The following is a 21,030-nucleotide window of genomic DNA, read 5'->3' on the forward strand; positions in this document are numbered from 1 at the left end:
GCTGTAGCACCCGCTGTTGAGAGGACATCGGAGCAGACATTAGATCCTCTTGTTAGTGGCACACTGGGACATATTTTCATCAAGACGGTATTTTTCTATTAAAACAACATGCACCTAAAATCCAAAATGCTATTACAACTAGACCTCCTGTATTGTGTCCGAAGGTAGTGTTGATGAGCTGCCAGAGGGTTGCTGGTATGGGGTCTGTTCCGAAGCTGAACACCAACATGTTCCCTGTAAAAAGATTTTTCTTTTTTTTTAAATGCCAGTTTTCTTTTTTTAACATAATAACATCACTTGGTAGAATCACCCATTAATCACTCAATAATGTTTATTGACTTATCCAGTGTTTCCAGGGTTAAGAGGCCACAAGAGGTCATTCTCTCACCTGAGTTGCTGTGCTGAGAGTGGACTCCTCTGATAATCCATTCTAATGCAAATACAATCAATTGGGATCAATCTTAATTTAAAGCTTTACCTTTGGACTATAGATTAAAGTTATCTAGTGCTACATACCTTGCCGGTTTCTTCAGAGCTGTGTGGAGCTTAAATCCGGGTTCGGCCAGCTGCAGTTTCTGCTTGGCGTCAGCAGAGGGCAGAGCTTGCACTGTGGGTGAGTTGACAGGAGGCATGCGGTTCACTTTGCCTGTGTCAACTGTGTTGAGATGGTTGTCAGGACAGGTCGTAGGTGGACCGTGGAATGATAAATGTCTGACGGGGGGGAAGAGAGGACGTCCGCTGTACAGTGGGGTCAAGGGGTGAGGTGGTGTCCGGCGTGACCTGCAGTTAGGCTGAAGAGTATGGGGAAACAGAAAGTCCTGGGACAGGGAAAAGAAGGATGCATAGAGGCAGTAGTTGGAGGGGGAAAATAAATTGTGTATCAGCTCTCACAGATAATCTCTCCTTTTCACAAGGCACTAGACCGGACACACTGTATAAAGAGGATCTCACATTCAATTTGGTTTAAATTGTGCATATTGATTTCTCCAAAATGATTCTGAATACTTTATTGATCCCAATGGAGCCAATCAAATTTTACATTCTATACCATCCAATAAATACATAAACTAATGACATCAATCACACATCAACATCGACAGCATGCCACTGACAAGTGCACAGATCAATGGGTTGCATTAAGAAGCCTGAAGCTGAAGAACACTGAATGAAGGAATTGCTTCATATGGATTTCCTCTTTGTACTTTTATCAATGTGATACACTGAAAACAGTGAAAAAGTGATTAAACCTATAACAAATTGTATATGTGTTAAACGTTAATAATACCTCACTTGCAAAGTTGTTTTTAGTTTTCCTCTACAGTAGGATTAACAATTATCTCTCCTCTCTCTTAGACCCTGTTTCCTCCATGTTTGGGTAAATAAATCGACATAGAGGGAAATACTGATAAATAGAGTAGTGTGTGTTGAGAAATTCTCATTTTCTCTTTACACATACGTCATGAATAATTACTCAGTCCCTTTTTAAACATCTACCGTCTCTAGGTGTCTGTGCTGCCTCTTACCGGCCGTGGCTGGGGGTTGTTCCTGCGGTGGGCAGAGGTGGGTCGTAGTTCTTCTCGTTTTGCTCTGCCGGGAGAGGCAAACTGCTCCTTGTACATAGTGAGGTAGAGCTGAGGAGCCATCTTCACTTATTGCCTTTCTTATTTTCCACTGCTTCTCTCCAGTCAACCTCAGAGTCAAGAACCTCCTTCTCCTCCCCTGTCCACTGTAGGCTCCTCCCTTTCCCTCTAATATACCTGCTTGTAATCCTGCTGTTCTTTTACATCCTTCATTACTTTTCCCCCCCACCTTAATACGTGTGGGTTTTTTTCTATGCTTATAATCGTATCTTGCTTGTGCATGCCACCTATTTTGCTTGTATATATTACTTCTTCTGTGCCTGATGTATCGCAAAATAGCATTTCTTTTGTGCATGCATCAGAAGCTCTTAAACCATGGATTCAAGCCAACAAGCAATAAATATGGTTAACATTTTTTGGAGTTGCAGCTATTGTGATGATGAATCTACTACTGTGCGTTGGAAGTAGAGGCAAGTTAAGAGCATCCTTGCTGAACCAGAACAACTCTTTGTTGCTACCTGAGCGCTCGGACACTAATCCTAGCCCCATGCAGGCCCCCTGCAGAGACACACATACCTGGGGTCACTGGCCATGACCTACTTCCCTCCCGGAGGCCCTGCTCATACACTAAAGCAAGCACACATCTCAAACAGACGCTCAGCTCCCATGCAGCTGTGTAGCCGCCTATAGTAGTTAAAACAGAATCCGCCTTATCAGATCTGCAGAAGTGGTGTAAACTTAAGGGGAAAAAGAGATTTTCTAAGAAATCAAATCTCCCACCACCACCCAGGGTCACCTCCCTTCACTGTCGACATGCCACATGAGCATCAATAATTCACAGAGCACTGTAGGTTTTTTTTTGCCTTTGTGTCTCCCCAGCGCTCTCACTGAGTTATCTGTGACAGGAACTGGCTGTTCATCGCGGTGCAGCGGTGGGGCCTTGTTTGACAGCCACACGCTAAGCCCAGTCAAATCCGTGTCAACAGACGCGGAGCAAGAGGACACATGGGGGAATCATAGTAGTGATGTGGCGGGCGGCGACGTCCTTCACGGGGGTGCTCAAATCAAATCCAGTCTCTAGTTTCCTTGTCCCATTTCCTCAGCACACTTTGACGCAAGGCAAATCCCAAACTTCTTTATTTAATGAGTTCACTGTTCACCCCCCTCCACACATCAAATTCAAGTGTGCTCACATAAGAAATGGTTTAACAGTACAGTGGATTTATGTCAAATGAAAGGTACAAAAAAGAATCTATGGAGCAAAACACATTCCAAAGTGAATGCACATTGTATGAGTCGTGCATATGATCAGTCATACAAGACTCCCGCTGCGTGTGCTTTCATGTTCTGCAAAGCCAGTGTGTCCAACATGTGCAAATGCACACTTCAAAGCCCTTGTCATAGACTCAGAATTCACAGTCTTCTTTTACTGGTGCTTGGATTTCACTGCCGCTCTGAGCTTTGTGTAGAGATATCCGAAATTCTGTAAGAGAGAACCGACAGAAAACAAACCCGTTGTGTCAAGCGTTGTCTGCCTTATATGTCGATGCTTTAAAAGTATGAGAGAAAACGTAAAGGTGCTGAAGCTGTTTGCGAGGGAAGCAAATACTTCAGTGCAATATGAATGGGCTGATATCAAAGGGGTACATTAACAAACCTGAATGGCATAGTAAACGATCCCCAAATAGGCAGCGATGCAGCCGCCAAGGAAGAGATCAAAGGCTGCAGGCTTCACTCTGGAAGAAGTATAAGAAGTGTGTCAGCGTCCAAAGTGTCTTATTGTAATTACCCCCGAGCACATAAAATGCACATGAACACAGATGATATATTTACCTGTACATCACTATGGGCTGGTTCATTTGATCAAAGAAGGTGATATCAGGGTCCCTGTATTAAGACAGATAGTTACATCAGCTGTGATGTTGTTGCATTCCTTTCCCACAGTTTTGTACAGTTTTTTTTTTTCTCTGCCACCGCGTGTTACCTCTTGTCTGGTCTGAAGGTGTGCCTGTGAACTTGCTGCAGGTAACGTTTGAACTCCTGCTCCAGTGAGTTGACCAGCAGGATGTGCCCGGGCTCCTTATCCAGCAGCTGGGCGGCCCGAGGCACTGACGCAAGGAAGGACATCAGACTGGACATCCGACCGTCGTGGAAGTCCTGCATGGAGAATTGTAAATGTGGATTAACAGAGAGAAGACTGTAGGAACATTCTTATGTGGCATCACAACGGCAAAAAAAAGCCTAAGAATGAATGTTAAATGTTTTCATTCAATTGCCAGCAATCTTCTAATGAATCAAATTAACCAGCCGAGGTCATTATGCAAAGCCATGCATTTGAAGAGGCAAACACACTATGCAATGCTAATAAACCAACACAGGGGGGCAGCACTTGAAGTCTTTGCATGAACTTACCATCTGGCCCTTGAAAACCTGCACTTCTTTTGGCGAACCCTGGTGGGAGATAATAAGGATTAATCGCATGTTTGAATTCAGTCGAAAGGAAAAAAAGCAATAAAAAACCTGCATTTTAACCACCTTGTCAGAGAGATTGTACATGTATCGTGCCAGCGCTTCTGCTATGATGACGCCATTGCGCCTAAGTTTCCTCATGTCCACTTGAGGCCTGTGGGAAGACACAAGAACAACAGAAAGGTGTCTCTTTACATCACCTTTCCCTACACGTTCATAGTAAAGGTGGCCTTGAAGCAGCTGGTCATTATAATCAGAATAATAAACAGAATATAGAACCTACATTGTGTCCAGAACTGAACCACGGTGCTCAGATTTGGGGTCTTCCAGGTGAGACAGAGTGAAGCTTGGTATCCTGCGCAGGCTGTAGCGCTCATGCTCCCAGGCTACAGTGGACTCCACAAGGTTGATCTTCTTGTGGACCAATCCCACCTTCAACCAGGGAAATCTGGAGGAAGCCACCTAAAGGAAGTATTTGTTCCACATGAACATTATATATTAATTTACTGATTTATGTTATCTTTTGTGGTATGTGTGTGTTTTTTTACTAGTATTTATGAAGAGAAGTTTCAGTGAATCTCCTACTTTTACAATGACAAGATTCTATAATATTCTGGAGGAATGATCACAAATTGAAGGCCTTGAAGGCTGAGATAGGGCCTATACTCCGTTTTTGGCACCTCCCCAGTAAAGTTAAATTACCTCCTCCAGCTGTTGTATGAAGGAGTGTGTGGGAGTGTCGGGTTTGGGAGGGCGTGACACGTGCGCATACAGTTCATCTCTGTTTGCCAGGGTGTCCAAACACAGAACAAATGCCACATTGTCGTGGAGCAGGCTGGACTCTGGAGAGAGAAAAAAAAGTTTGAAGGAAATAAATCAAATGTCATGTCCTGGAATGTAAGCGCTGTAGACACATACAGCGTATGTCCAGGAAGCCAACAAACAAGACTCACCAGCATGGTCCAGATTCTCTTCAATCCACCTCTTTGTGCCAAGGAAATTGTATTTTCCGCCTCCGGTTAAGGAGAACATTAAATGATATCTAACAGACAAATAAAAAAGGAGCATTTTTCAGGTAATTATATAATGATAAACTTAGTCTGGGAATGTATAGTATATTCAAAGGTTCTTCTATGGTGGAATAGTGACCACTGCTGGAAATTAACTAAGTATATTTACTCAGAAACTTACTGCCGTACAGTTTTAGGGCACTTGTACTTTTAGGGCACTTACTGTAAGTGTTTCCTTTGTAAATATACTCCACAACATTTATGAGGGAATTATTGTTATTGTAGCTCCACCACATGTATTTGATAACTTCAAAGTAATATGGCAAATTACTGCTTTCTTAAAAATAAATGAAAAAATACACTATACAATGAACAAATACATGATGATGTATTATCATAGGTTAAGATAAGAACTAATTTAACCTCCAGGGATAATTCACAATCTGTCCATCACATAGACAGTATATAAAAGGTCCAGCAGTATATACAGTAAGTAAAATAAGCTCCACCTTTACCAGCTGCAACAATACATAACACACTAATGCACATAAATGCACAAATAATTATATAAGTAATTTTATATACAGTACATTATTCTGGAAGCAATGATTATTGTGCATAATGATTGCATGATATTAATACTTTTGTAAAAGATCTGAGCATTTTCTTGCTAAGCTGATTGTAACTTACGGCGGTCTGGTTCTGGGGCTACTGTAAAGCTTCTGGAAGAGACGCACCAGCTCCAGCAGGATGACAACCCCACTGCCATTAGAGTCTGCTCCATATGACAACCACTGTGTTGCACACAAATACACACACACACACACACACACATTAACGTAATATTATGCTGTGATGACATTTTAATCAACATAAGGGGGAATGGATTGAACATTTTACGAGGGATAGAGCCTTGGAAATTGTAACAGACACGTCTTTTAATGAGGTTTTTTATCTTCCCATCACTCACCGGTGCCAGGCCGTAGGAATCGTAGTGGGCAGTGATGACGATAGTGGGTGCATCCTCCCATGTTCCAGGCAGCACTCCCTGAAATAAACAGCACGACTTATTCACTACCGATCTGAGGACCCGACTAAATAGGTGTGATTGAAATTGGAATATTACCAGTGAAAGGTTGTCACTCTACCGTCCTGCATAGAAAGCCTTGTGCTTCCATACTCACCTCCAGTGTGACTAAGGCGGTGTCAGTGACCGTCTTGATGGCAGCGTTGTTGCTCACTAAGATCTGAAATGCTGTAGCTGTGACCATGCTTCGAAGGACTGCCAAAAATGAAAGCACCCAAATCTCAATAGAATATCTTGGCATTCTATTTAAATTCTCTCTCTCTCTCACACACACACACACACACACACACACACACACGCTCTTCCCAGCAGTGAAATGTCAACCCGCATCCATCCATATATTATCTTGCTCCTCTCACCTCTGATGAATATAGATGAGGTCCGGATGGCTGCAGCTTGCTTGACCTCCTCATACATGTAAAGCAGCTGTTCATCTTCGGGCGCCACATAAACTGGCATGAGGGTGTCCTTCAGCAAGGCCTCGCTCTCACTCACCATGAAGGACTGAGAAAGGGGAAAAAAGTTTTTCGATTAAAGGTCACCTGTAATGCAAAATACACTTTTTCATGCTTTTTCAACATTAATATGGGTCCCTGTATTTAGAGACTCCTCGTTTCAAACAGAGGCTGAAAAGAGGAGATTCAGCAATGGTGCTACTGTGAGAAATATAAAGTATTTTTTTAACACTACACCAGGAAAAAAGTTTCTAGGAGAAACCCAAGGAACAATTTTAAACCTGAAAATGAGCACAATATGTGACCTTTAACATATACAGCAGTTGTTTTGTCTCATATGGAGAGGCAAAACTATTTCACACGGCACAAAATATTCCGGGTGACCAGTAAACACTTCAACAAGCCGTTACCTAACACCCTGGAGTGCCAAAACAGTAGATATTTTATTCAAGAGCTATATCTTATAGAGTCTGATGGATCCAAAAAGATGCTTAAATTGTTCCCAACATTGTCCATTGAGCACAAAGGTGTTTCTGGATGACGTCTTCTTACCTGCACAGCATCATGGGAGACACTGGAGATGTTTTTGGGCAGCAGGATGAGGACGGCAGCAGCATTTTGCCTCTGGGCCTCCAGGTATTTCTCCGTGGTGAAGTCCTCCACCTTCATGATGACACAGCGGCGGGTCAGCACCGGCTCGTCCGCTGAGCGAGCCTCCGCCACCACGATGGCTCCACGGCAACCTCACCAGACAAAGAGGAGAGGGAACCATGAAGACCATATCAACTCAAGCTCATGTGTCTTTCATGTTATACAGTATACTGTATCTACTCTAGTAAATGTTAAAGTCTACTTTAACAATATAACAATGTAATGTAGAATATTTTAAATTCTTGATTGAGGCCATCGTGAATGATGACTAATTTTGCTTAAGTGCATTTTAAACAAAATGAGATTTACTGTCATCTGTCATTTAACATCCTTAATGTTTAGCGCACATGCTCATGTCAAACATTGTCTCCATTATCATAAAAGAACAATACAGATGTGTTAAGCATGTTGCATTCATTTTATCTTGAGTGCAATATGTGTCAACTCAGTGACAGTATTAAAATACTTAAAAATCACTGAATATTGTTTGAGAAAAGCAGAGGTGTAAGCATTCCAATCCTTTACTCGCAGTAAGTAAATGTACCAATACAACAATGTAAAAAAATAAATAAAAGCAGTGCATTTAGTTCACCTCAAAACTCTACTCAAGTACTGAGCTTGAGTAAAGGTATATAATAACCTCCTACAACTAGAGCCCTCTCTGAACTTACCATGCTTCTCCTTCTCCAGGTTGTACTGTTGCATCCTGTAGGCAGTGAACTCGTAGGAGGATACAGCAGGGAGGGCAGAGCCATGCAGACACTGCACACAGAGCAGTAGCAGGACCGCAGCCACACTCAAGTCTCTCAGCAACATGACTTCACGTCCTGCCTGGGAACTCTTGTGGTTTCAATCTACAAAGGAATGTACATGCTGTGTCAAGTCCCAATATTTGTTTTCATTCCTTCCAGTTAGGTATCCCTGAGAAAACGTTTTCATGGCTGAAGATGGGTCATCCATCTTGTCTCGTACTACAGGGTACTAATAGTCTAGACTCTAAACCAACCTGGACCTCAAAAAAGGAGGCAGTTTGCAGCAATATTTCCTGGAATCACTAAGTTGACTATGTTCTACTAGCGTCGTTTCGGTCATGGAAGTGTTCCTCACCTGTCTCCCGGGCCGTCCTGTCTCATGAGACTTCTCACTATGTCTCCCTTAGTGTCAGTGCTACTACTTGCACAAACTAGCTCCTGGGACTCAAGGTAAGCCACCCTTCACCATCTGCTCCCAAGGGATCAACTCAGCTAAGCACACCACCAACCCCCCACCCCACACACTCACTACTCCTACTGTATATCTTTATCTATCGATGTCACATGTCCATCTATGTATTTATCTACCTAGGTTACCTATCTATGTTGAAGTTGATAAGACACCCCACCCCCTCCAATCATTCTGTCCATCTATTGGTGAAACACGGCCTCTATACAGGCAAATCTATCAGGCAAAAAAAAGCACATCCATGATTATTACAGAAACACACGACACTCTCAAACTTTGGATATCTAATATTTATTTTTTGATATGTTGCACTATACAAGGAACTTTAACACTGTTAAAATCTAAATGGAACCGGTTAACAATCATCATAATAAGCACCTTACAAACAAACAAAAAAGCATCTGTCTGCATATGAATTATTTCCCATTCTTGAAAAATAAATTAAAAAACTCACACACACACACACACACACAAAAACTGCAAATAGATAGCTTCTGTTACAATGCATTACTTTATAGAGACCCCCAAGTGACATGACATTGGCCAGAAAGTAGCAAACTCAATAGGAGACGAATGTACAGTATCTATCGGGATGAAGTTAATGAGAAAAATATAAAAAATCAGCACCACAGTCAATCACTCGGTGAGTACCTCAATGTTTATGTTAACCATACACAGCTACTGCTCCAACACACACCTCAGCTAGCAGCTGCATTAGCAACATTTGACCCAACCTAATGTACTAATCATGTATTAGTTCTTCTGAATGAAAATCATTCTATTATCTACACAAAATGGCACCGTCTTTTCAAATGAAAAGTAATTGATTTATGTTTGTTGGCTTTTGTAACTTAAATACTGCAGAAACATTGAGGCTGTGTCAGGTATATCAGTGAGATGAGAAAGGAGACACCATTTTTACAGTTTAACAGAAAGTAATAACATTTGTTTCCCTTTCCAAGAATAGGTTTGAGTTATGTTTACTCTTCACACGTGTTCCTATCAATTCATTCATTTGAGAAAAACATGTCTTCCTTTCTTGCCCACGGATGTGGAACCTCTTCAAACACACAAGAGAAAAAAAAGGAAAAGATGCAGTCATTTGGAGCCATACATTACACACTGGGTCTCCAGTCAGTGGATTATACTGAAATGACTTTGGCTGTCGTCGCTTTGACTCTGTGTAGATGTAAAGAACCCCAAGTTGTAAATGTGCTAATAAAATCAGCAGGGCTTCACTTCACCTCTGGAACAAACTCCCAGAGAACTTGAGGTCTGCTGCAACTCTCAGCTCTTTTAAATCAAGTCTGAAGACTTTTCTGTTTCCATTTTAACCTGTAATTTTTATTTTATACAAATGTTATTCATTCGCTTTTAAATGTTTTATTCATTCGCTTTTCTGATGTGTTGTGTATTTTAATCTTGCCCCTGTAAAGCACTTTGAGTGGCCTTGTGTCTGAATTGTGCTATATAAATACACTTGCCTTCACTCACAAAGATTAATGCAAGGTTTCCACAAACAAACTCTGCAATATATCTGCACAGATGATCAAAATGAGATCGCTCAGAGGCGACGCACACAGTATTTCTGAAGTAACCTCCACACACCTTGACCCCAAGTCCCTCGTACGCGAGTCAACAGAAAATTCTGAATGTAAACATGAGCGAATAACTTACACCACAACGTAAAGCGCACACATACGGTACTTTGAAATGTAGTTATATCACCAGCGATCTACCCCCCCATAAGTTGGATAAGAGCTTATCAAGGTTTAAGTTATCTTAAAGAAAGAATGGCTTACAGGCATCATACTATAGGAAGTGTCATTGCTGCTGCGTTTTGGCAGGGGGGGGGGGAACCCAGTCTGACCTTCCACAGTCAATTGTTTCAGAGCAGATTCACATGCAAGTGAGTTTTTTTTTCATCTACTAGAAAAAAAGCGCCTATGTGTAGAGACTTATTTAGAGTGATATAAATGTGGGGGGAAAAAACATCAGGGAAAAACATCCATTGGTGTGAAGCATAGACAATACACAGCTGTGTCCGGTGCTACATGTACAGTTCTCCGTCTCGAAAAGTCAGACAAATTGGTGATATGGTAACACTTAAAAAACAAAACTTCAAATAAACGAAAGCATTCTAAACTTTCTTTCATTTAAGGTTTTTTTGTTCTTAAAAAAAAATGATCCCATTTTATTTCCATCCAGGCAATATGTAAACACGTTATACACATTCTACAGAACCCAGTTCAGGTATGACCAAATGTTTGAAGGAAAATTTCCCAACTTTATGTGTGTTAGCACAAATTCTAATCCTTTTATCAATTAATTTATTCCCTCAAGAAAGTTATTTATTTTAGTGTTCATTGGTGGGGACTGGCTTTGTGACCCTCTTCAACATCCAGTCTTGTCGATGTCACAAGGACACACACAAAGGAAGCACACAGTAACTCATGAGCTCTTTCCACCATTTTATCTATCCACTGTCTCTCTATATTTACCAACATATCACAGTGGGTTAACCAACATTTAACCTGCTTGTTTTTAAAAGCACGCCTCAGATAATGTCTTATCGGCACAAAGGTTGCGTGGGCTCAAAAAAAAAAAAAGGATAAATGATCTGCACAGGCTGGTCATTAGAACAAGGTGTTCACAGGCAACATGCAAACCTATTTGTTTTCAGCTGCTTTCTTAAATGAATATGACACAATTGAGCAGTGCAACCTCAGTGTAACACAACACACTTTAAAAACTAATCTTGAATGTATATCTTAGTGTAAGCACGAGTCTTTTCATCAGCAGCTTGTTTTTAGCACTATACTTTCCAGGACACATGTAGTAGACACACGTGCACAACGCCATTTTTCATGTTTGACACGTAGAGACAGGAAGACGGACAGAAAGCGGACTGGCTGTGAGAACTGACATAAAGAGAAAAAAACAAATGGCCACCACAGGACTTCCATTCTCTTCTCGTCCGTCCAAAATCTGTCTTTGTTACATAAAAGAAGTGGATTCCATACTGATGATGCACTGTCCCAGGAATGACACCTTGGCACCACCTTAGGTTTATTTGGTCAAGTCCCAGTCGTCACATTTCGCTTCTGTACCTCTTACGTCCCACAGTCCTCCTTGGTCCTCGTTAAAAAACCAAAAGTGTCCACAAGCATGAGATGGAAGTCGAATGAAGGAGACGCTAAAGTAACATATTTCTTTTCTTTTTACTTAAGAGGTAATGTTTTCTGCCACCAGTCGAGTCCTCGCTGAACCAACCATGCAGAGGTAAGATGCACAGATCCTACCATAGGAGGAACGTGCACGGATACTGTACAAATCCACTCGGGTTTTTCTTCTCAAGACTTGACCTATCTCCGTTTTTCTAAATGTTAGCGTTCATCCAAACCTTTGTTTTCCCTTTTGTGCCGATAGTTCTTCCCCCTTGCTGCCAGTAGATGGCCTCAGTGCTGATGGCAGGCAGGAGGGTTGTTTTTTTTTTTTTTTTTCTTCCTTTTTTGGGTGGGGGGGAATTCAAAGGGTGGGGCAGTGAGTGAGTGAATGGTGCTACTGGATTTGGCAGGCTGTGGAGGGAGCGGCCTGGCAGCATATGCAGGTAGGGTTGACCGCTTTGGGTGGGATCAGGTCCAGGTCCTCGTCATCCGGGATCTCATCCAGCCGGTACCCATCCTTCAGGAGCTGGATGTTCAGGTCCTGGTTGATCTGCTGTCAAAGTAAAAAAAAAAAAAAAAAAGTATAGGAGAACAGTAATCAGCAGAGCTTTCGGGACTATTTTGACAAAGCCTCGAGCAAGCTAGGAAATGACCTCGCAAGTTGAATTATGCCTCGTTTCCACTGAGCAGCACAGTTCGGTGCTATTTACTTATTGAGACGGTGCTTGGTACCCCAACGGAAGAGGGGAGAAAAATACGTGTGGCTCGGCTCACTTGTTTTGGTTCCCTTTCCAACTTTTGACAGTGGAAACGCAAATATATGCATGCCGAGCCGCACCGAACCGCTCAGTGGAAACGATGCTGTAGTCACTATGTCAGTCCTTAAAATAAATAATACTTTGGCGATGCAAAATTATAGAAATGTACAGGAACAGAAGGGAGCAACATATTGAGTACAGTCAGGTCATTGGTGGAAATGGGGTGAGGTAAGAAGCAAAAAAAAATCTACTTTCAGAGGAAGAAAAAGAAATTTGGATGAGAATTACAGATGACTGTGACTTTGAATGCTCAAGAGGAGCCAGTGTACATTGTTTTTTTTATGGGTGCAGATATACCTTGTGCGGGTGGTGGTTGTGACAATGGAACTGGGTGAGCGGGAGGTGATGTTTTTGCGGATTCACCAAATGACGCTGTGAAACAATATAATGTGCGTATAGATACCTGGTCCCTCAGACATCTCACCTCGGCTGAGGAGTATCCTGATGAGGAGTATCTGGACATGTCAAAGTCGTCATCGCTGAAAGACAGGAGGCACCAGCGGTTAGTCAAAAGGACCGACCTCAAAATAAAAGCGATGCAAAAGTATGAATGTTTTAAAAAAGGCCGTTGAGGAATTCAGTATTGCTGGAAGATCGAAACAGCAGAAGATTAGATATCCTTGTGACTTGTAGTTCAAGTATGGGTCAAACCTTTACAATAAAACAATTTTAAAAAACTGGATCCCAAGTTTTCCATATTGCAACTCTAAGGTCTTTCATTCTACTGTTCCAGCTTGGCAAATTCCCACGTCTTTGGAACCCACTTTGGCAGACGTTCCATCAATGTTTGTAGTCTCTATTGGGGTCATTTCTTATTAAGTCTCAAAGGGGCTACAATAATCATGTTGATGTTATTTTCTTGGGGCGTTTTCACACCTAAAAGTCTGAACCAAGCTCCGTGTTTTTGCTCCAGTGTTGAGATTTGATCCGGATAGGTATGGTTTTAATAGCACAGGGTTTCCCGCAGCGCTTTCTAGTTAAGTTGGCAGAGAATTGCTAGCATAGTTAATAGTTGTATCTCTTAGTTGAACCGGCAGATCTGTAAACATTGACGTTTGATTGTTTCATTTTAACCTGGGGAGGCAATCTGCTGCGGTCTCTCCATTACCGTGAACATGATTGGCTTTAATAATGAGGCCGAAGGCTGTGCACGTGGACCTCAAATGCGGACAATAAACAAGCGGCTGTGAGTCAGAGAACTTGGCTGACGCAAGACATGACACAATACATGACACAGGCTTGGTTGGCTGCCAGGGGGTGTTCATTTCACTTGAGATGGTTGACATGGTTTTCCCTGGTGTAGCAGCAAAGGAAGGGCACAAAGGGTGGGACTCATCTGTGCTAAATGCAGACCTGCTGGTACAGGGTGGAGGCGCACGCTCCCTCTGAGCCGCTTTTGCCCCCGTCTAAATCCTCAGCCCCCTATCCTCTAATCCTGGCGCCCTGGGAGAGGCTTTGCCCCCTTTTAGGATCCCTTCTGTTCACAACTCTCTCAAGTTGCTTTGTGGATTATGTCACCAAAATGACAGAGCGGGACGTGCAAGCCCTGCAAGTTGTCACATTTCCCTTTTTCTCTCTCCTTTTAGGGTCAACCCTGGAAAGTATGTTCTTCATATTTTAGCGTAACAGACCTCATAAAGAAGAAAGTGAATATACAAACCTGTCAGTGTCCAGCGCTACCAGGGGCTTCTCATCTGGGCTCTGGTCTAAAGAGGAGTAGCCTTTGTTTGGCACCACCAACCTGAAGGGGAGCACAGCAAAACGGGACATACCGCAAAAAGAAGACAGAGAAAGACAACATTTGAAAAAGCATTCAACACGCAACAAAATCCTTGTGGTACAATGAATTCTTACTGAAACATTTCCAAACATGTATTAATAATGAACGGAGTGTGATAGAACAATGGAAGACGGCTTCAAGCTAAACTGATTACTTGTTTTGAGTATGGCTCTGCTCTCAGAAAGACAGAAATAAGGGCTAATCTGTAGCCTTCAGACTGCAGGCGTTCCCCGCATTATCTGTCCCTCAGAGAGTAGGGGTCCAGAGCAGTCGGCAGCCTTTCTTATATTTCCACTAATCCACCAGCGAGTGGGATTAGACATATAAGCCAGCCGTCAATACTGTGGGTTGCACTGTGTTTGTTGTTCAGTGCTCAGACTCTTTTATCGCGCTCACATAAAAATGCATTCCCCCCCCTGGGGCGCCCATGGGCCTCAGCCAGCAGCGGACCCGGGTTCGATTCCAGCCCGCGGTCGTTCTCTGCATGTCACTCCCCTCTCTGCCCCATTTCAACTCTATCTCTACACTATCAATAAAGCATAAAAAATGCCAAAAAAATATCTTAAAAAAATAAAAAATGCATTTCCCTTCCTTCTCTAAAACGCCTTCTGTGGAATGTTTTTGTGTAACATTAGGGAGTCTAATGGTGTCCCTCTAGCAGGCTGGCAGCACAGCAGCGGCAGCTTTGCATTTTAGCTGGCTTCATTAATTGTGGAGCAGAGGATACGAAAAACACATTGCTTGAAAGATGCTCATTGATTGATGTTGGTTGAGTTGGTGAACATAACTTAAAAGGAAAACAGGCAGTGGAGGCCATTACCTTGTCCTGGCATTCTTCTTGGGCTGTTGATTGACAGGACTTCCCACGGTGCCATTCTTCACTGATCCCTTCCTGGCAAGGTCCCTCTGTTTCTCTGGGCAACCACAGGATGTGAGGTCATAATCAGTGCATACATCAATAATAGACCTCAACTTCCAAGATGTATTTGATTTTGTTTCTTAAAAAAAAAAATCAGCATGCATCAAACACAACAGGCTTTTAGTGTAAATTGCCGTGACGTTAATATGGCCTCTGCTAATGGTGGTGGTTGGTGATTTTAAAAAAATGTAGGTTTGCTCCTGAAATCTTAAGACCTTAATTTCATAATGTTTCAAAGGATGTAGTCTTTAGGCACAACGGACATTTTCTCAGAGAAATGCTATTTTTCAGAAAGCTTTTTTGAATACAACACAACCCTCAGAATGAAGAGAGCCAAATTTGAAAAAGGCTTTGGCAGTGTTGTGGTGGTATAATAACGGAGGCAGCTCAGGTACGTTCTGACCACTCTGACAGTAGAAATAAATCGCAATGCTGGGGAAATATATAGTTTCACTGACGTGCGAAACGTGAAAATCATGTATTACTGGTTATGAATGGACTCGACAGAATGCTTGTGCTTATTTTGACCTTGGATGGTGGAATTTATTAAACCCTGCACAAAGTGCTTCAGAAGAAGAAACTCTCTATTATGCGTTAATCTTATGCTTTTAAATCCATTTGTTATCCTTTGTTGTCCTTTTCTCCACCTTCGTTATAGACTGTGGGAGTGGCATGTCATGTATTGATATACAGTGTTGTTGGTCGCAATACCTATTTGGACTTGGAGTGGAGAGGGTTTGTAGTTCAGGGCCACAGTCTCTCCCTTGGAGTCGGGGTCTGCCTCTGATGGGGAGGATGCTGCTGGGTCCTAGAGAGAAAACAAAGGGGGCACAGTGCAGAGCAGTTTAGCTTTAATACAACCAAATAACAACTGCATTTGATACCATACTTTAGTGCAGGGGTCACCAACGATTTGGAACCTGAGGGCTACTTAATGGGTACTACGTCATACGAAGGGCACCCAATTTGATACACTCTTCTGAAATAACAGTGCTCAGTTTGCCTTTAGTTATCTTATATATATTATTATTAATGATTAATGATTAATGATATTCATCTATGTGAAGACACTGATCATGTTAATGATTTCTCACAATAATGATCAACAATGACTTAGAACAGGCCTGCGGGCGCCTCATATGGTCCTTGCGGGCTACCTGGTGCCCGCGGGCACTGTGTTGGTGACCCCTGCTTTAGTGCTACCTCATATATCTCAGGGTCTATATATCTCCCTGTCTTTTTTAGTAGACTAGTATTGCAGTTCCAATGAACTTGAATGAGCTATACTTCCACTGGGCACCTGAAGTGTTGAACATAGTCCCACGGGCAAAATCAATTTTGTAACAGAGCGACCCACTGAATCAACACCGGGCTACTAAACGCAGCCCTGCAGAAAACCAGCCCTTATTTAGAAACCTGCTTGCGGTCCAATACCCTGGTGAGATTTCCCAAGCCTATGTGTGCTCCTATAGCTGCCTGGCTTCAGTGCAGCATCAATAGGCCCGAGTGTTACGCCTATGTCACTGGCCTGGTCCCTTTTTCATGTGTGAGCAGCAGTGATGGCATGGGGAGTGGGGCGGAGGCCGTGGGAGAACAGAGGGGGTTGCTGTTGGGAGCCACGGCTTTCCCCACCAGATTGAGAGAGGGGAGCCGGCCGCGCTGCTTGGCCTGCTCTGCTGCTGACAGAGCTCCACATTATGTTGATCCTACAGGCCTCCCCTTGTTGCACTCTAAAAGGGACCCCAAAGGCCACATGGATGAGGGGCTACCAGGCGTTTGGCTTTACGAAAAAACTCTACATTCTCTCCAGAGAAATGGCGGCCATATTTAAAAGGCCTCCTCCAAGCTATTAAATAAACTGGCAGCTGAAACTACTTAGGCCACTGCTTTATATACAGAGGTTCTTGTGTGTATAAACATATTTTACTTTTGATAATAACACAAATTGTGTGATGTAAAATCTATTATCAAAAGTACTGGATGTCTCAAAGTTGTGTAACAGGCATAGGCAGTGTGTTTTTACTTCATAAAACCTTAGGGAAAAAAGATAAAACAGTTTGTCTTTGAAGATTGCATGGTGGGATTATGCCTGAAACAATTTCATTTTAACATTTTCATTGGTTTATTGTGAAATACTATCAGAACCAAGGCCAACTCCATGAGACCAATAGAGCTCATCCTATCTCACAGGGGCCTTATGAAAAATTCATGAGTTTTTAGCAGGGAAGGCGAGTATCTTATTTTGCATATGGATTTTCGTTTAACACTTTAAAAAAAGAGCTGTCCACAACACAGTCCGGTAAAACGGCGCACAGCAAGGCAAAACATGTTTATGTACGTGCTTTTCGATTAATGCACGAGTAAAATTCTAAGTAAAAATCTTGCTCTTTTGTCATCAAAGCAGAAGGCTCACACTGTATCCTTCAGACGTTTATCAGCAGCCAACCACAGCAATACATCTCTTACTAAGATAAATCCACCCCCCCCCCCCACACACACACACACACACACAACAAGAACTAGTGATAAATGAGAGGAGGGGGTTCTTTCTTCTTCTTTTGTAATCAACAGTCTAAAATGGTTGAATAGAATACACCTTCAATGGACACAATATTGCTTCATCCTCATCCGGTGATGAAGCATTGATCACTTTGCCGAAATAATTAATCAGAGCTAAAACAGTAGACACATAAAGCGCACCGAGTACAGTGAGAGCAACAAAAGCACAGTGCACAGGTGAGGTATTCCCACTGTAACAAGCACAAACATGAGCTCTTCCTGTTTTTCTGTTCTGTGACAGGCCGATCGTCTTGGCATCGGGCTTAGTCACAGGATTTCCTTTTTTTATTTTTGTGGGGATTATAATTTTTGTGGGCATGAACCGATTTCCGTTGCAAAAAAATAATAAATGAATGCAAAAAAACTTCCATCGGCAGATGTCAACTTATTTACCAATAGGCTGATTGTCAGTAAATAGGGGGGCCATCGTCCGATACAGGTGGACATCCGAAACAGTACAATTTCTGAAATTAAGTAGCAGGTAGCCCACAATAAACAAAGTGTTTTGCTTACTAATAGAACAGCTTACACTATATAAGTGTGAAGGTTGATTGGCCTAAATAAATACTACAAAACGTCCTTAGACACATCCGATTCACCTTTCCTTGCTGAACACTAGTCAGTGAAAACGGTCAGCTGATGCGGGCCAAAGTCACCTAGACCATTAAAAATACATTAAGGGCCCGGCTGTTGACAGCCACTAACAAATGATTAAGACCTGACCTGTGACATTTGGCGGTGACACATTTATTTGGATGTATATAAAACTAAAAGACATGGTCAGTCGCCCTGACCTTCAACATGGGTCACACACACAAACAAATGTGTACACAGAATCCTACAGACACGCAAGTGGGCGACCGGGCGTATAAAATGAAATGACCTGGTAGTTTCATCAGCTTATCCCCTTGTAAGGGACTCCTTTACTGCCTCTGATGATGAAGAACCACAAGGCTGCTGACACAGCACAGACGGCGAGCGATAGGTATAGTAGGATTATACATCATGGCTTCCCACTGGCCAATGGGGAGAGTGGCATCTATAGGCCACACTGCAATCTCATAGTTTCATAATTAAATTTAGCCTGTGTGCTTAATAATAGAGCAGCTTAAGAGGGTAGTTATCCTCATAGTAATCATCACTAAAAAGCTCATTTCAATTGAGGGTTAATTTACAAGTTCACATTCACAATGTGAACTTGAAGCTTCAAACTGATAATAACGGAGCACTTTCATTTGTGAGTTATTCATTCTCAACAAGGAGGCAGGTGCCAACACATTCACACCGGTTAGGAATCACAATGAAGTTATTAGCATTAGAATGCAAGGCCATGTGTGCCACAGCAACTGTTATCCCGACACGATCAGATGTGGTATCATAGCATAAAGTGAGAGGCTGTTTCAGAGGCTGCAGTCAGTGGCAAAATAATATGATAAGAGTGAACGTTAAGGGGGACCCACAGTGTTGTTTGACCCACCCATGGATGATAATTACATTAGGTTATAAATAATTAACAGTAGGCTACATCTTCAAGAGTTTCAGTACACACGCTGCTGACACAACTCAAGTATCTCCGATGTTGGATTCAATTAGTAAAAAATCGGACAGGATGACACATGAAAGCAGCAGACTGATCAAATACGCTTCATAATAAGAGGCAGTTGCTGCTGCATGAAAAAAAAGAAGAGACATTCTGTGATTTCTGCTGGAGTCTAGCCTCAGGGGTAGTAGGGTTGGGGGAGCACGGGGTGTGATAATTAACAGTTCAACTTGGAGCTCTGCTTTTGCCTAAACACTTATGGCAAACACTGAAAATAAAAAAGGGGACAGCTGTTAAGACACACAGCGAGTAAGACCGGCGTACCAGACTTATCTTTGGTAATAACTAGATGGATTATTAACGAAATATGAAATGTTGTGGAATAACAAGAGCAGTTGAGCTGAGCATAGCTTTATTATAATGGCTTTAAAACACAGAGAGACATATCCTTGTGTTATAAACAGTGTGATGGAGAGTGAAGCACAGAAAACGTTCAAGTCTTGGCTGGCTACTGTTGGGAGTATATCTTGTCTAATTGTAGGCCTACTGGCAGGTCTGAAACTATGCTGGAGAGGAGGGGAGACTATTCTCTTACTGTGGTAGGCCTGCTCTGACAAGCCAAGCTCAGGGTTGCAGTCTGCAGTATCGGTTCGGATACAGAGCTCCTATTCACGCGATCACTTGGGCTCACAGCTCGATAACACGTCACCAAATGACGAAATGTCAAAACAACGGGTTATGACAGCTAATGAAGTAAACAAGCGCATAGTCACTGACGTGGATTTAAAAAAAGGAAAGAAAAAAATCACGATTTCACTCAACTGCGTAGTTTAATGGCTATGATGCGATTAAATGAAGGTTTATTGTATCATTTAATCACAGTAGGTATGCGTTATTTATACCATTGTGCGGAGACAGATATAGTACCGTTAGCTGCTCTGCTTTCATCTATCAATCTACAACACCCATCCCACGGCTTCAGTCTGTGCCAAAGCTGTACATTGCTATTGGTTAGCTCTCACGCGCAGCTTATGTCACACAACACAGCTGTGTCGGTAGACGGGGCACAAACCAAACAAAAACGTTTTGTCGTTTGCATTCAATACAATTAGCATACGGTGTGTTTTTGTCTTTGCTGCTCTCTCACCAAAGGCTGCGTCTCTCCGTTGACTGGGGGGACCTGGAACCGGTCGATTTCTTCCATCATTTTGGCAAAGCGTCGCAGAAACGATACAGCAGTTTTGAAATCAAACGGTGACTTTTTTCTTACTGTGCAGGTTTATGATACTAGGTTGACGGGATCTTTCGTTTTCAGCATGATAGCAGTTCGTTTTCCTCCATCCTGACAGAGGTGACTCGACAGCAACACAGCAGTAAACGCCCCACTTCCGGGTCTGTTGAATATTAATGACAAGTCTGCCCAATCACAGAGGAGATCATATTGAAATGCGTAGGGAAGCAAATAGGCTACAATTGATATGTTGACTGTGAATTTAAGTAAATACATATATTTATTATACTTATACTGTCTATCAACTTAATTTTGACCATAACTACAGATATGTCCATACGTAGCCTGTGTTTGTTTGATATGTCAAGATGTCATAAATATAACCACCCTCTTTTGTTTTAGCTTTAGCATAATAATACAACATACCACAACAAATACAGCGTACAGGACAACCACAACAACTAAGGAACAAAATGCTATTTCAATGATTTGCGTCATTGATTGGAAGCCGTCAACATTTTAGGAGCTGTTATAACAATTAAA

The 21,030-nt window shown here is 42.2% G+C and overlaps 2 protein-coding genes across 2 annotated transcripts; both read right to left on the bottom strand.

Moving 5' to 3' along the window:
• Positions 1-2,771: 2,771 nt before the first annotated feature.
• LOC307249633 (BOS complex subunit ncln) lies at positions 2,772-8,068 on the bottom strand (the record flags this gene model as incomplete). Its single annotated transcript, XM_080026458.1, has 15 exons — positions 2,772-3,063; positions 3,238-3,316; positions 3,414-3,467; positions 3,565-3,737; positions 3,993-4,031; positions 4,116-4,203; positions 4,333-4,511; positions 4,752-4,891; positions 5,003-5,091; positions 5,750-5,853; positions 6,030-6,107; positions 6,244-6,341; positions 6,506-6,650; positions 7,154-7,344; positions 7,924-8,068. 15 exons carry the CDS (start codon positions 8,066-8,068, stop codon positions 3,007-3,009), a joined length of 1,659 nt encoding a protein of 552 aa, XP_079882584.1. The 3' UTR covers positions 2,772-3,006.
• A 694-nt stretch (positions 8,069-8,762) lies between these two features.
• On the bottom strand, positions 8,763-20,601 carry fam219aa (family with sequence similarity 219 member Aa). Its single transcript, XM_080027042.1, has 6 exons — positions 20,404-20,601; positions 15,869-15,965; positions 15,059-15,152; positions 14,119-14,199; positions 12,883-12,937; positions 8,763-12,193 (listed from the first exon to the last, which is right to left on the bottom strand). Exons 1-6 carry the CDS (start codon positions 20,461-20,463, stop codon positions 12,035-12,037), a joined length of 546 nt encoding a protein of 181 aa, XP_079883168.1. The 5' UTR covers positions 20,464-20,601; the 3' UTR covers positions 8,763-12,034.
• Between the last annotated feature and the right edge of the window lie 429 nt (positions 20,602-21,030).

The sequence above is a fragment of the Ammodytes marinus genome, assembly GCF_949987685.1.
Source record: "Ammodytes marinus genome assembly, chromosome: 4".
In the NCBI taxonomy this organism is placed as follows: domain Eukaryota; kingdom Metazoa; phylum Chordata; class Actinopteri; order Uranoscopiformes; family Ammodytidae; genus Ammodytes; species Ammodytes marinus.